We start from the raw sequence: 14814 nt of genomic DNA, 5'->3' as shown, positions 1-14814 counted from the left end.
AAAAAAGATTTTACATTAGTAAAAAAAAATAGCTTATTATATCAATAATAATATAATTTTTTGAGTTGAATTTATTGTTTTTTATTAGACAAGTAAAATAATAAAAACCAATTTATAAGCAAGAATTGTATAGTATTATTTGTTATTTAATTTAGTGTAAGCATAGTGATAGTTTTTGGGCGCTAAAAAAATAAATGATATTAAAATATTTCAATCAATTATTAAATAAAAATAAATATATATATTAACTTGCGTTTGAAATTGTTTATAATGACGTTCGAGAGATAAGGGAAAATATATCATAATAACTGATAGTCACAATAATCAATATTAAAAATAAGATCATTACCAAATATCAACACCAATTATGTATAACGAAAACATAAAATTCTTTTTTACGACATTTTATTTTTAAGTGAGCTATACTTTAATAAATAAATAATTTACAAAAACTATTCAGTCATTTGCGTGTTTTTATTTTTTATCGTACACGGCACACTGCAGCATTTATTCGCAGTTTTCCGATGAGATTCGTTGTTAATTAATAATCATTGAAAAATTGACTAAATATTATGCGGAAATCAATAACTAAATTTTTTTTCATATGGTCTACTTCTGTCAACATTTTGGTTTATGTCCATAAAAATCTATATTTTATTAGAGCCGAACCCATATTGATTTCATACGTCACAATTTTTCAACTCATTGTGTATTGATGAATTTATATTCTACATGCAATATAAAGATAAAAGCTTTCATACATTTCAGACTTTGAGCACATCGATTCTTATAATAGAAATGGAGAAAATTTAATAATTGTGATTCTAGGGGTGGATGTAAGTTGAGAAATATTCTATTATAAGAGTACTATTATTGTCGATTGTACTATCAACGTCTGTGTGCTAATATTAATTTACATGGTTATTTGTACACTGCTGGAGTGTTCTTGTGATTTCTCTCCATTTTCATCGAGTGTTAATGGCCTCGGGTCAGAATATTTCACTGACCGCTGTGACCGTTTGTTCGTTTCGTAGTGAGAATAAAAATATAAAATATGGCTGGAATAACTATAAGACGATAGCTAGGTATCTACAGAGATAGGTACTCACGGTTTCAGCAGTGTGTAGTGGTTGTTCAACGGGTCTAGTTGATAAGCACCCTCCACGGCAGACCACTCTAAGTTCAGCTCTTGCGCTGCATCTTTCAGTTGTTCGTACGCGTCCTCCGCTATGCACACCGGTGCGGGGCATGGTTGATGTTCATCGCCCACCAAACACTTAAAAAAGCAAACAACGTTGAGTTCCAGATAAAAAAAATCGTTAACTTATTTAATAAAATGTGTGTGTTCGTTTAAAACACATTATACTTTTTTTGGCCGATTGTACTTCACAAAAACTGGAAAAAAAATTACAATTTTTTTTCTATTCAAGCTTTAAGCATGCATTTTAGATGAATTTATAAAATCTAATTAATTGAAGAATTTCACAATAGGATGTAGTGAATTTATAAAATTATTTGTTCAATATGTAGATATTTATAATTAGTTTTAATTTTTCAATTTAAAATTTTTACTAAGAATAGCTATAGTTTTTATAATATTGTTTTATTCATTAATACTCGTAATTATATTTTATTATGTCATACATGAACCATAGAAATATTGTAGTTTTTTTTAATTGATCAGTCTTTTTACATTTTAAAATTTATTGTATAATGTTTAGGTGTATATTTTCTATACTTATAAAAGAAATAAAATAAGAATATAAACGAATATAAGAATAGTGGATAGAGCCGTATTTGTATTATAAAGTAATGGATTATTGATTATTATCTTATGAAAAAAATTATTATAGTTAGTCAAAAATAATAAGGATTAAAATAAGGTTTATCAAAAGTTATTCTCATATTTTTTTTCTAAAGCTGCTAGGAATTTTAAAAAATGACATAGTTAAAGTTGTACTAAATCTTAAATATCCAATACAGGTAGGAGATTTGCTGCACGTTAAGAGCACGACCAGTCACGCATCTAAAACGACTTCCTCCACCGTACCACTCATCATAGTATGTGGAGGATGGAGTTTGGAAAACCAATCAGAAGTCAACTATGGATAACGGACGCAAAATCGGTCGCCACCAGGTCATGCTCTTACGGCGAGTATACAGTATGAATATTTTTTAGTGTTATAATCTAAAAAAAGATTTTCTGAAAAGTAAGTATTAAAATGATTTTTGATACTTAAATCACCTTTAAATTAATTTTTAAAATAATTTATTGACTATTTTCTTAATAAATAATAATTACTTGGTATTTATACATATTTTATTGGAATTAAATTTATGATAAAAAAAAGTAGTTATAAATAATTGTGTTAAACTTATTTTTGAAAGATAACTTATACATTTATTAATTAATCATAACTAATTAATTTGAATATTTAAAGTAAATTCTTTTATGAATACCATAATAGGTAATACATTGTAGATGGGTAACAATAGTCAATATTTATTTTTAATTCATGTATAGGCAGTTCACAAACGATTAGAATTAGAGTTTATAAATTATAATAAAAAATTACCATATAAATTCTAAAAAGTATTGAATATTTTTTTTTTTAGAATATAAACAATAAATTAGTTTATTTCATAACTTACGTAATGAAATCTGTAATCAATAAAAATAATGAAAAAGTTGATGTATTATAGGTACTCGTAAATAATATGCATGTTGCATAATAATAATATGATACATAATACATTGTACTCAAAATGTTTTTGTAAAAATAAAACATTGATATTGATTGCTTGAGGGAAACTAAACAAATAATTTACTAATATTTTAAAGCATAGAAAGTATTTTATTTTATTTTTATGTCAAAAATATAATTGAGATGTTTAAGTGTTTTGATTATTATCTAATATAACTTTGTTGGATTTAGTTACAGATATACATTAGTATATAGTACATATATGGAGTATAATTAAAGTAAGTATAAAGCGGAAGTATTTTCATCAATGCATTAAAATTCCATTTGTTCATTCTTGTAATATTAAACTGATATAATAAGTACGTGTTCTTTTGTTATTGCCTATTTGAGCGTATTTTACACTTAAAAATTTTACAATAATATGATATTGTATTATATTTTACCTTATAACGGGAAATTGTGATAATATTTTTAGTACGACATATTTGTTTAGAAATATCTTTTTTTTTGATTATTTCAATACTTTTAAAAATGACAAAAAAAAAAAAAATCCAATTCGCTTTGTCAGACTTACATAGAATAATATATAATTTCAGTTTGTAAACAATTATAACTTAATGTCATTACTGTAGTTATTGTCATTTCATAATTTATAGAATCAAAATAAAAATCTCTTTGTAGGTATTTCACGTACCTAACTAAAGTCCTTAAAGGTATCAAACTCTTGAGACTATTTTCTATGCAAATCCAACTTATGGACTATAAAAAACCACAGAGGGATAAAAAATAAATAAGAATAGAATTAAACGTGACTAAAGAATATTTAAAAAACGCTCATGACCGTGCAAACAGACCATTTACATTTTTCTTAAATGTAAACTTTTACTTAAGTAAAATATCAAGCCTTTAAGGCTTAAAGTTCATTACTACATAAAAAATAACTTTGTTTACCAACACAGATTTAATACTACTGTTGAAATGAATCAAATTTCAAACTGACAAAAAAATCCTGGTGTCTTTTTAAATAGTATACATTATGTGTACATACCAAAAAGAAACATCCCCGGGAAACTTTTCGGCAATTCCTTATTTCATCCAAATGTTCTGCGAATAAAAATGGATTTTTCATTGGATCCAATTCACTGCCATAATGCATGTCGACGAATTCTACCTGTAAAGAAAATAAAACATTGAATATATTAAATTTTCAAATATATAAATTTTGTTTCATATTCCTACACGCGCAATAAAATTGGATCAAAGAGATGTAAGTGTTACATAAAATATGGCTTGGAAACATAAATAAAAATAAATAATAATAAATAAATATACTTAAATGCATTAAAAAATAGTGTACCTACTATTAAAATAAAGTCCAATATTTGTTTATTAAGTAAATACATAAGTAATGATTAAATAAAATATATATGTGTGTTATAATTCTAATAATATTTGAAGTAGACAAGATAATTTAACTTAAAAGTTTTTTTTGTATTATCTAAATTCTCAAAACTGTAAATTCGTGAGCAATTATTGATATAAACTATAAAATAAAATTGTTAATAACATAGAAATAGTAGTTGAAAACCATAAATCTTATTCAGGGAAAATTCAGACATAATTTTCCCAAATAAATGTAACTAATAATAATAACAATAATGATAATTTGAATGTAAATAAATTTCTTATTATAAACTGTTAATCATATTTTTAATAAATTTACATTTAAACAGTTTATTGGTTATCATACTTTTATATATTGAGAATGTACTTGTTAGCTTAAACCTTAAAATGAATTCATGATTGTAATAAGATTTTCCAGTCTATCTAATATTTACAAATAAATATTACACTTTGTATATCAGTATTTATCGCTTTGAATGTTCGACATAAAATATTTAGACTTTGATGTTATAATAATTGATGTTTATTAGTCGTCGAAAAGGTATAATAATATAATACGTAATGAGTTAACGAAATCATTTTCCATGGTTCAACGACAAGATTGAATGATACGTTATAATGGTACTTGGTAATGGGGCAGTGGAGCACTATTGTATGTAGGATGATACAAATGATTCAATTATAGAATACGGTATATATTATTTAGAATAATACAATATCACAACTGCAGTAAATTATGGAGTATTTATTAGATCAATTTGACACTTATCTGACAGTTGAAAACGGTTTGTACATATGATTTTTAATTATCGATTTTAAGCATGGATTCTGATAGAGTCTACAGCGCCGTAAATGAAGTATTATGAATGTATGTATAATATAGTATATAGTCACGAGTGTAGCAATCTTTTGTTAGTTTGATGACACTTATTTTCGCTATTGGTTATTACCGTCTGTCGATTTTATTGTGTGAGGTTTTTGCTGAATGATTATTTTTTTCTTGATGTGAAGTATTTTTTACAAAAGAACTGTGTGTAATATGTTGCTCGTCGATAATGAGTAGCGTGTACGTTAAGTGTGGCGTAACAACAAATACATTTATTAATCGCATACTCATTTTTGCTGCCGGGAAAAAGCGTAAATTTTTTAATGTTGTGTAAGTTTTTATTGATCGTTTTTCTGATATGATTTAATTATATATACATGGTCGGGAAGGTTTTAAGTTTTTAATTACGTAAAATATAACAGTTATGACTTACAACCCTGTAAAAATGTGGAGTGAAACGTTAATGAAATTACGATATTAACTATTAGGATTATTGATAGATCGTCTGTGTAATCTTATCTATAACCATAAAAATACAAATTTAATCTATGAATATTTATATTTCAAATATTTCAATGAACGTCTAACAACTATAATAATACTTAAACGAATATATTTATAGATATTAATATTATCTCCGAAAGGTAAATAAGATTATTATCGATTGTTAATAAATTAATAATAATCATCCTGATTTCTAATGTTTCCATTATTTGATACATTTTTTTTATTTCTTTCTTAAAACAACACCAAATTTTTTTAATTTGTAGGAATTTTATTTTTTATTTACACCATAATGGTAACCGATGAATTATAATCGTCTTAAAACAATAAAATTCGTAAAAAAATATTTTATTTAAAATTGATTGGCACATTCCGATAATTTTATAAAATATTGCTCGCTTATTAATCGACTTCAAGCAAAGTTAAATAAGCCAAGTTAAAGTTAATTTGATATGAAATTAAAATCAGTAGATTAAGTTAAAAATGACTTTAACTGACGAACTCTAATCTTGTTAAGGTAACAATTATCCGTATATCCGTACCGTAAAACAAGATGAGTGGTCCGGAGGAAAAAAAATGTAGTATTTAAAAGGAAAAAAAGGAAAAATTGACCATAATATATTACTATACTTTACATCCCGAGTACGAATTTTAAAATGTTTGAGCAGATTGAAGCATTTTACGAACGAGTTATTACATAATATATACATATATGCATATATATTATGTACATTTATATATATATATATATGATTATAACCCATTTCCGAGAAAATGCATTTACGCTCATCAAACGGCTCACATTTGAACGACGTTACCTACATTATAAATCCCCCGGGAGGCTTTGACGTAAGATTATGTGTTCCACGTCGTAGTGTGCAGTTGCGTGAGAAGAACCTGTAAAGTGTCGGCGGTGGCTTATTGGTGGACCGATATGCGGTTCTTATGTATTATGTATACTCGCCTAACTTATCAAGCGTCACCGTTTTCCGCCAAAATTGACCTTTTTCTTTACCGCCAAGTCCGTTTTCTAATAAATATAATAATATATATTTCCATTTTCCACCATCGCAAATTTCAGTTTTTATATTTTAGTTACTCATTACTGTAAGAATTGAAAAATTATATTATACGAGTATATCAGGTAGATAATATGTTCACAATCATGTCTTTTCTTAATTAATAGAAATGAAAGGGTAGATTATGTTCGCAATACACGTTACAATTGACAATTAAGTCACAGTTTTGGCATATGGTTTGATCTTTCATCGATTTTAAGATACTTATTACATTTTAGTTTGAGTTGAAGTTCGTGAGAAAAGGATACATTTAGCATGATGGAAAATATAACTGAGAGTAATCGTGGTAAAAGCAGTTAATTTAAAAAAATTTAAAATTTCATTTCGAATTGGTTCGTATAATAAAAAATTTATTCGTTGGAGATGTACAACTAACAACTGTACAGCAAAAGTCTATACAAATGAAAAATATAAAACTATTAACAATAAAAATACGTTACAGCACAATCATGATGAATATTCTAGCAAAGCATTGAAGAAGTTAGTGATAAATACAGTATAATATAAAAGAAAATTTATTGAAAATGTAGGTACAAGACAAAAAAAATTATTTTAACTGAAATTGTACAAAATAATAATCCATGAGACATTACCATTTATGATAAAAATAGAATCAGTAAAAATAACTATGAAAACTAACGCAAAATTATGCCTCAAAATTCTACTAATATGCTCATAACGTAGGTACTTAATTTAATTGACGTGAAAACCAAAGAAAATGGAAATTTTTAATTGATTAATGACAAAAAATAAAATAATATTTCTATGTGAAAAAAATCTTAGATTTTTATCAACAGTTGAAGGTAGTTTTATAAGGATGGAACTTTCGATTATTGTGTTCGTTTTTTTTAATAGTCATTACGTCCCATTAGTTTTTTCGCTTATTATCAAAAAAATGTATACAAACGTATATTTATGTTTTTCATGAAATAAAAAAAAGTGAAAAAACTTGGGGTTAATTTTTTATCTCCCTAAAGTAACTGTTAACTTTGAAAGGGCAATATTTAAGGTAATTTTTGAAATGTGGCCGCAAACTAATATTTCAGGAGGTCGGCTTCATTTAACTTTGGTAATCTTGATTTTGTAAAATACAAGAAATTGGCTTAATGAGTTTATGTAAAAACAAATCATCTGAAATTGTTAAATGGTTACATATTGTGTTTGGTGTATTATTTGTAAATCTGGAAGACGTAAATGATCGTTTTGTCAACATATTTATGAGCGAATATCCGACTGATGAAAGATTACAAAAATTTTCCGACTATTTTGTAGAAAGATTATATTTATCTCCAAAAACCTTGAGTATTTGCATCTTCTAAGCTTACACGCACAAAAAACGCCTGTGAGTCATTTCATGCATATTTAAAAAATAGTTTTTATAGACATTCACCATCTATTTTACAATGGTTAAATGTTTTAATCGAATGAGTGAAATTTATTTGACGTTTATTTCAAATTAAGAGATACCGTAAATAAAAAACACCCCAAAACTAAATACATTTTAAACTGATTATAAAAAAAAAAAAAAAAAAGAAGAAAGAATAGTGTTTAATTGATCAATATAAAAGAGGAAAAATATGCCATTGTATGGTTATAAAATCCACAGTGTGTAACTAAAAAAAATAATAAAGTTTATAAAATACAATATTAAATAGTTTTAAAATCAATATTATTAATTTTTGACTTGATTTTGTATAACTTACAAACGTATTTAATTTATACAATATTATTACAAAAACATTCTATGTTTGAAATAATATAATTATTACTTAAATGTGGTTTTTTTTAAATATTTTACATCATCTTATATAGACAATAAAAGAGTATTTATTCAATGTTTAAAAAAAAAAAATTATATTTAGCTAATAATCGATTATTTAATTATTATTTAATTTTAAAACTATTTTCAATCATCAATAACTTGGCGGAAACGGAAAAATATAAATTATTGTTCTGGTAGTAAACGGAAATGTTGATTTTGGTGGAAAAGTGAAAATCCTAATTTATCGATGTTCTTTATCAGAATTAGGTTGATAGACTATTCTAGATTTTTGATTTTATCGGTCGAACGTTGGTCACGATGGTTATTTATTCCCTGGAGACCATTAAAATCTAAAATCGATATTACTCACGCTTGTATCGTGTACCAATTAGTTACATTTATATGTAGTGTACATATCATGATATGATCATAATTATTATAGTCATATATATTATATGTACTTGCAAAAGATTGCGAAAGGTTTCATCGAATGATTACAAAGCGTTTTTATTGCAAGTAGACCCTCATCTATTAAGAGCACATTTTATTAAACATTATATATTATATATGTGAGTATATATATGTATAAATATTATGTTTGAGCCATCTTTATTATACGATACACAATGTTCGTTTTGGAAAAATAAAAGAAAGAAGGAAAGAAAGAAAGGGAACTCTTTGACTTGAAAACAATGAACGTCACTTGAAATTATTGTCTAACTTGGTCGTAAAGTTTCTCTTATTTCCTACCATCAACCATTAAACAAATAATTAGATGTACAAATGTTACGCAGTATCATTTACGTAAATAATAATAAGCGTATAACCACTTAAATTTAATTTGAATATTATTTTATTCAATGCAATTTCGAAAAATTAAATTTAAAAAAAAAAGTAATGTATTGAAATAATATTTTGTATAAAACTATAACAGCGTCCTTTCGTTATCATGAAAATAATTATTATGTATGCTTTAAAAATTTAAAGAAAAATAAATCAGAGTACCTCCATTCCCTTCCCCCAAATTCAAACGGATATTTGCATGTTGTGTGAGTATTTCACTACTCCCACCTCGTCTGCTTGCGAATTTTCTTGTCATCTATAGTTAATTTCCATATTTCTACTATAATACGATATGTACGCGTCATATTTACTGATTGATTGATACCTGTGTGAAATGTGTTAAATACAGGTTCATTATAATATGACATTGTGAACGTGTTACGATTGGACATTTTTCAGTTATCGTGACAACGGACGTGTATTAATATTGAATGATTACTCACGTATAACATTTTATAATATTATAATATATAAATGAATATTGAATACAGTTAGAGTTAGAATTTTGGCAGTTTGACATTTGCAATCAACTAGATATCATTTACAGTAATTCAAATTTTTACCTTGCATATATTGTTAAAAATGCCATTATATGAATCCATAATGATTATTTTACAGGTAGATATTATGTGATTATAATGCCCAAATAGACTTAACACTTCAGCACTGATGTACCGTATTGCCATAAAATAAACTTATCATAATATATGATTACCACGTTGAAAAGCACCTCTTATATGTTATATAACAAACAAATAAACACAAATAACTACTAATATATGACGTATGGTCGTATGGATAACGATCACTAATAGTTAATATTGTTATATCGTTATGGCTGATTATTATCCATCATTGATTGTTTTTAGTTTTCACCTAAAATCATGATGACTGTTTTGTAATCAATTTTACATAGTTCATAAATTTTCAAAAAAAAAAGAAAGTCTGGCTAATTTTTAATTAAAGTTGTTAAAGAATCGTATTATGCTTTATGCATAATGTATAATGAATGAAATCATAATAGCATATCAATACTTGAAGTTTTTTAGAAAAAACCTTGGCAACTATATTTATGGTAGCTATCACAAAAAATGTCTAGTATTTTAAATTCAAAAGGATTTGATACATTAAGATGATTAGTTAAATTAAAATACGTTAAGATAACATTTACATTTTGTTGATTAGTTAATTTAATAATCACAAATGTAATAAAATATTAATTTTAAATAAAAAACAAATTTACTTAACGTAAAATGAAAAAAATTATTCCTAGGAACCTACTATCGTTTGTTGTTATTTTTTATTGCGGTTACATTAAAAACATCTAAAGCAGAGTGAAAAAAAAAACTTATTCATTTGATTTAGATTAAGTTGGAAATAAGCCCTCTAAATAAGGGGTGGATATAAATCCAGCAGGTTTAAAGTTTCGCATTTAGATTGAGGTTTAATATTCTATTTCTAGGATTAGATTTTTTTTACTTGGATTATTATTATTATTATTATTTTTATTTTTTTTTTGATTTAATACAATAATGCAAAACACATACACAATTATATAGTTTTTGTGTAAAAGTGAGCTTAGCTGAATTTTAAAGCCATAAAATAAAGTTATAAATTATAAACTGTTAGTTGTATAGACGAATTGCGTGTAAAATGAAAAAAACGGTACTTTAAAGTTTAAAAACGCACTGAAAATATAAAAAATATATTGAAGTATTATCGAAAAAGAAACTAAAAGCATTTTATAATAACTATTATAGTTAGCTTTTATAAAATAATCAATACGATGGATATAATATCAACCGCCTTCAAATCGGGCTAAATTTGTATCACGCATGGACACCTCACCATCACGACCCTATTACACTCTAGTCATGCACAGCTTGTAAAACATTGATTACAGCCAAACAAAATTTACTTATTAAATGTTGAAAATAAATCTAAAACATCAATTGTTAAAATATACAAGAAATCTTCACACCTACAGCAATATTTTGGTCAATAAATTAATCAAATTTATAAATTAAACTGAACGACGTCAAGAATTTCAATGTATAATATCTTAAATAAATGTAAATACGAGTATTATTTTAATCAACTGGAAAATCGGCCATTTACTAATCACTAGGTAGCATTAATCTTTGAATTTTTACGTTTATTTGTACTTTTATACCATTGTGTATAGAGATGCCTTTGATGACGGTTGTTCAACTGTAGAATGCCTATCGTTGTGTATTTTTAAAAACTTTTAAACGGTATTTTTAGAATTTTTTTTTTTTTTTTTAGTTTCCATTTATGTATATATAAAAAAAAAAATGATACTGAGAGTTGAAAATCGCCGTTATAACTATCAAAACGATTTTATACAAATAGCAGAAAAAGTATACAATGTTTGTCGTTTTGTTATTTATTACGATGCGTCATTCCTGATAATTGTCAACAACCAATTATTTATATTAAAGATTATTAAATTTTTATTTTTGTCACTTGTAATCTCAATCTTTAATTGGCCACTGAAACAAGTATCGATGTTAGACACAATGAATAATTTCAAATGTGTAAAATTGTATTTAAGTAAAAAAAAATTGAATAAAACACACGAATGATATGATTTACTGACGTATTTTTATATTACTATAAACAAAATATGACATAATTATTATTAATCTATCAAAGGATCAAATTTTTATTTCTATATTTTACCCGTATTTTTTTAGGTGATATATTAATAAATGATACACTGGCATCCTATTAAAACCTCTTTGATCGGGTGTGATGCTCAAAATATCAAATGATGGAGTGTTCTGAGTGTTGTAGCTACTGTTATGTGTACTAAAATTTCAAAAGCCATTTGTATGAATTTATTTTTTTTTTTGTATCCAGAAAAAACTCTAAAATAGTGCTTCAACGTTAAAATTATGAAAAAAATGTGATCAAAAAATGTTTATTTGAGTATGTTCAAATATTATAACATGGAAACTTTTTCAAAAATTGTACCCAAAATTGATACCGGTGGTGCATTTAGAATTTTTAGTAGTATTAGGTATGAGGAATTTTCTATCTAACTGCCATAAAAAAAACTTTTTTAATATTTTTGTAATTATTAATATATGATATATGTATCTACATCTATATCATATATATATATATATATATATCTATTATAAAAAATATATAAACTCGGCTATTCAAGAATCTGGTGATCAATTTCGTTTATCCTTCCACTCCTCTTATAAATGGATACCACTGACAGCGTATTACGTGACCTAACGAAGTGATTCGTTTAACGTAAGATACTCATCATTCATTTTTGAAACTACATTTTTTATATAGTTTTAAGTCGTTTAAAAACAAAATTTTTGGGAAAAAATTATGTTTTTACTATTTTTTTTTTTAAGTTTTTTATATTTTTGAGTGACAACGTATACTTATAATTTCATATTCCGATGTAGAATATTATTTGGTGTATTCTTATCTATAAAAATTAAATTTTAGATAAGCAGTTTAGTAGTAAGTTATAAGTATTTAAAGAACTAATGAATGGAATAGTGGACCAACATTTTGTAGGGTATTTCTGCATCAGTTTAGTGTCTACTTGGCTCCTCAAAACTTTAGATACTTTTTTTTTACAGCGAAGTAATTACTTCAAACAAATATTTTATTTTTGAATAAAGAAATTAAAATTTTAATGTTTAGTGTAAGTGGGGTTTATTTGTTTATCTCTTTATATTTATCGTTCATTTATAAATATATTTATTTATACTCTATTTTAAATATACGTGTCATCTGACAGTTTGCAAAAATTTTACTGCATCACCACCCGCAGATTTCGTGTACCAAAAATCATCTCTGCCCAGAAATATTTAATTTAAATTTTTATCATTAGTTATATTACTGGTCTCCCACCAATTTTTCAATGGACGACGATTGGCTAGCGCCAGTCTATCTGATCCGTTACTTCCTTCTTTTTTCTACCATTCACCGGAAAACACTTTGTACAATTAAACGTCTTATGTTAAAAACAAATTTTATTTTCTATCACGATGGAGTAGCGCACCATCTAATATCTTTTCTGACGATGTCCGATGGATAAAACAATGATGATTCAAGAAACCATTAAATACCAACTGGTATCTGGTTTATTATTGGTAAGTTGTACTTGGTATTATGTAAATATTATTATTATTATCTTCGTAACTAAGTATCTGATTGGTAGAAACACCTTATTATTAAATCCGCAATACTATTATGTTTCCCGAGAATCGTTTACAGAAGTCCTTGGTTTATATATATATATATATATATATATAGATAGATACATATGTGCTTATAAAATTAATATGTCACAGAACGATATTTTTGTCTCGTCGTCCTATTATATTATTCTATTTTTTTTTTATCTTTTTGGACCAAGTTTTACGTCTGTTTTCAGCTTTCTATCGAATATAATTAGTTTTCCATTTACTCATTATTGTTGAGTTATGTTATGAGTTTTATTGTATTATTATTATCGTTATTATTTCTATCATAATATATTATTGCTATATTTATTCATGCATTATCAAATCTATGGCGCAAGGTTTTTTCAGGTCTCAATTCATAGTCGCTAACTTTGGCCAAAGTGAAAAGTGACCACATGACCTTCGATTTTCCAATTACTCTTTTTTGGCAAATAATTTAACGATCATAACAATAAGTGTCTTACTTTAAGTTGATCACCCGATATAATGTTTGTTGTTTTATTTCGCTCATTGTATGCCTGTATAATTTGAACGACGCGAATCGGGAATGTTTTCGAGTAATTGTGTCTAAATAATTCATTGGCGTACCATTAGTACGTATTTTCATTATATATACAGAAAAGCAGTCATGTTCGTGATGATAATATATTTTAAAAACATATTCGATTAACTTTTATTGTTTTTATATTCGCTTTTCCACTGGTAATATGATTCGATCATTTATTTAGGTGAATTTTGCACGATAACTATCGTTTTGTATAACTACTATTTGATTATGCGTAGTTACGTATAACTCGTTTTTATGAATGCAATTAAAATACTATTATTAATAGGAAATAATAATAATATATTAAATTATAATGTTTTCAAAAATCACTAGTCTGCGCACGATTACCATTCATAAAATGTCCATTATTATTACACATAATAATAATATATACAGTTGTTATATATCCATATTTTAATTTGCATATAAGCTTATGTACAATAAGCCACACTGTGCAAAACGTAAAATACCATATCTATGTGTTTATGTGTACAATATAAATGTGTACGTATAACTATGGTCTGTCGATGCAAAAATATTATGACAATGTTAAAACAATAATGGAAAATCGTTTCATTGTGGTCCAACGAGAATTTCATTTGGAGGAAATTTATCATATACAATTATTATAATTTTTCATTAATAAAAAAATAATTAAAAAAAAATATATACTAGTCATAAGGGCTGTCCCTTTTAGCAAGGTATATATTTAATAAATGAAACAAAGCAATTATAAAAAATTTAATGTTATTAATATTATTTATTAATTTAGTAATTAAAAAAAAAAAGATACTATTCAAAATGTACTTCATTTACATTGACACACTTCTTCAATTCTCCAAACAACCTGACAACTCGTCTACTACTGTACGGGCCACTATTTTAACAGTATTGAGGCAGCTG

General features: G+C 25.6%; 1 protein-coding gene across 4 annotated transcripts in view; it reads right to left on the bottom strand.

Moving 5' to 3' along the window:
• LOC112595790 (NACHT domain- and WD repeat-containing protein 1) overlaps positions 1-14814 on the bottom strand; it is a 188360-nt gene that overhangs the window by 24684 nt on the left and 148862 nt on the right. For all 4 annotated transcript variants that reach the window (XM_025341125.1, XM_025341126.1, XM_025341127.1 and 1 more), the window contains 2 exons: positions 3754-3876; positions 1110-1276 (listed from right to left, as the gene is read on the bottom strand). In XM_025341125.1, the coding sequence (XP_025196910.1) occupies positions 1110-1276; positions 3754-3876 (290 nt within the window). The remainder of the gene's footprint in view (positions 1-1109; positions 1277-3753; positions 3877-14814) is intronic.

Source organism: Melanaphis sacchari, unplaced genomic scaffold (assembly GCF_002803265.2).
Source record: "Melanaphis sacchari strain LSU unplaced genomic scaffold, SCAv2.0 Contig2_pilon_pilon, whole genome shotgun sequence".
Classification (NCBI taxonomy): Eukaryota; Metazoa; Arthropoda; class Insecta; order Hemiptera; family Aphididae; genus Melanaphis; species Melanaphis sacchari.
The sequence above is the reverse complement of the archived record's forward strand: the minus strand, read 5'-3'. Positions and strand labels throughout refer to the sequence as shown.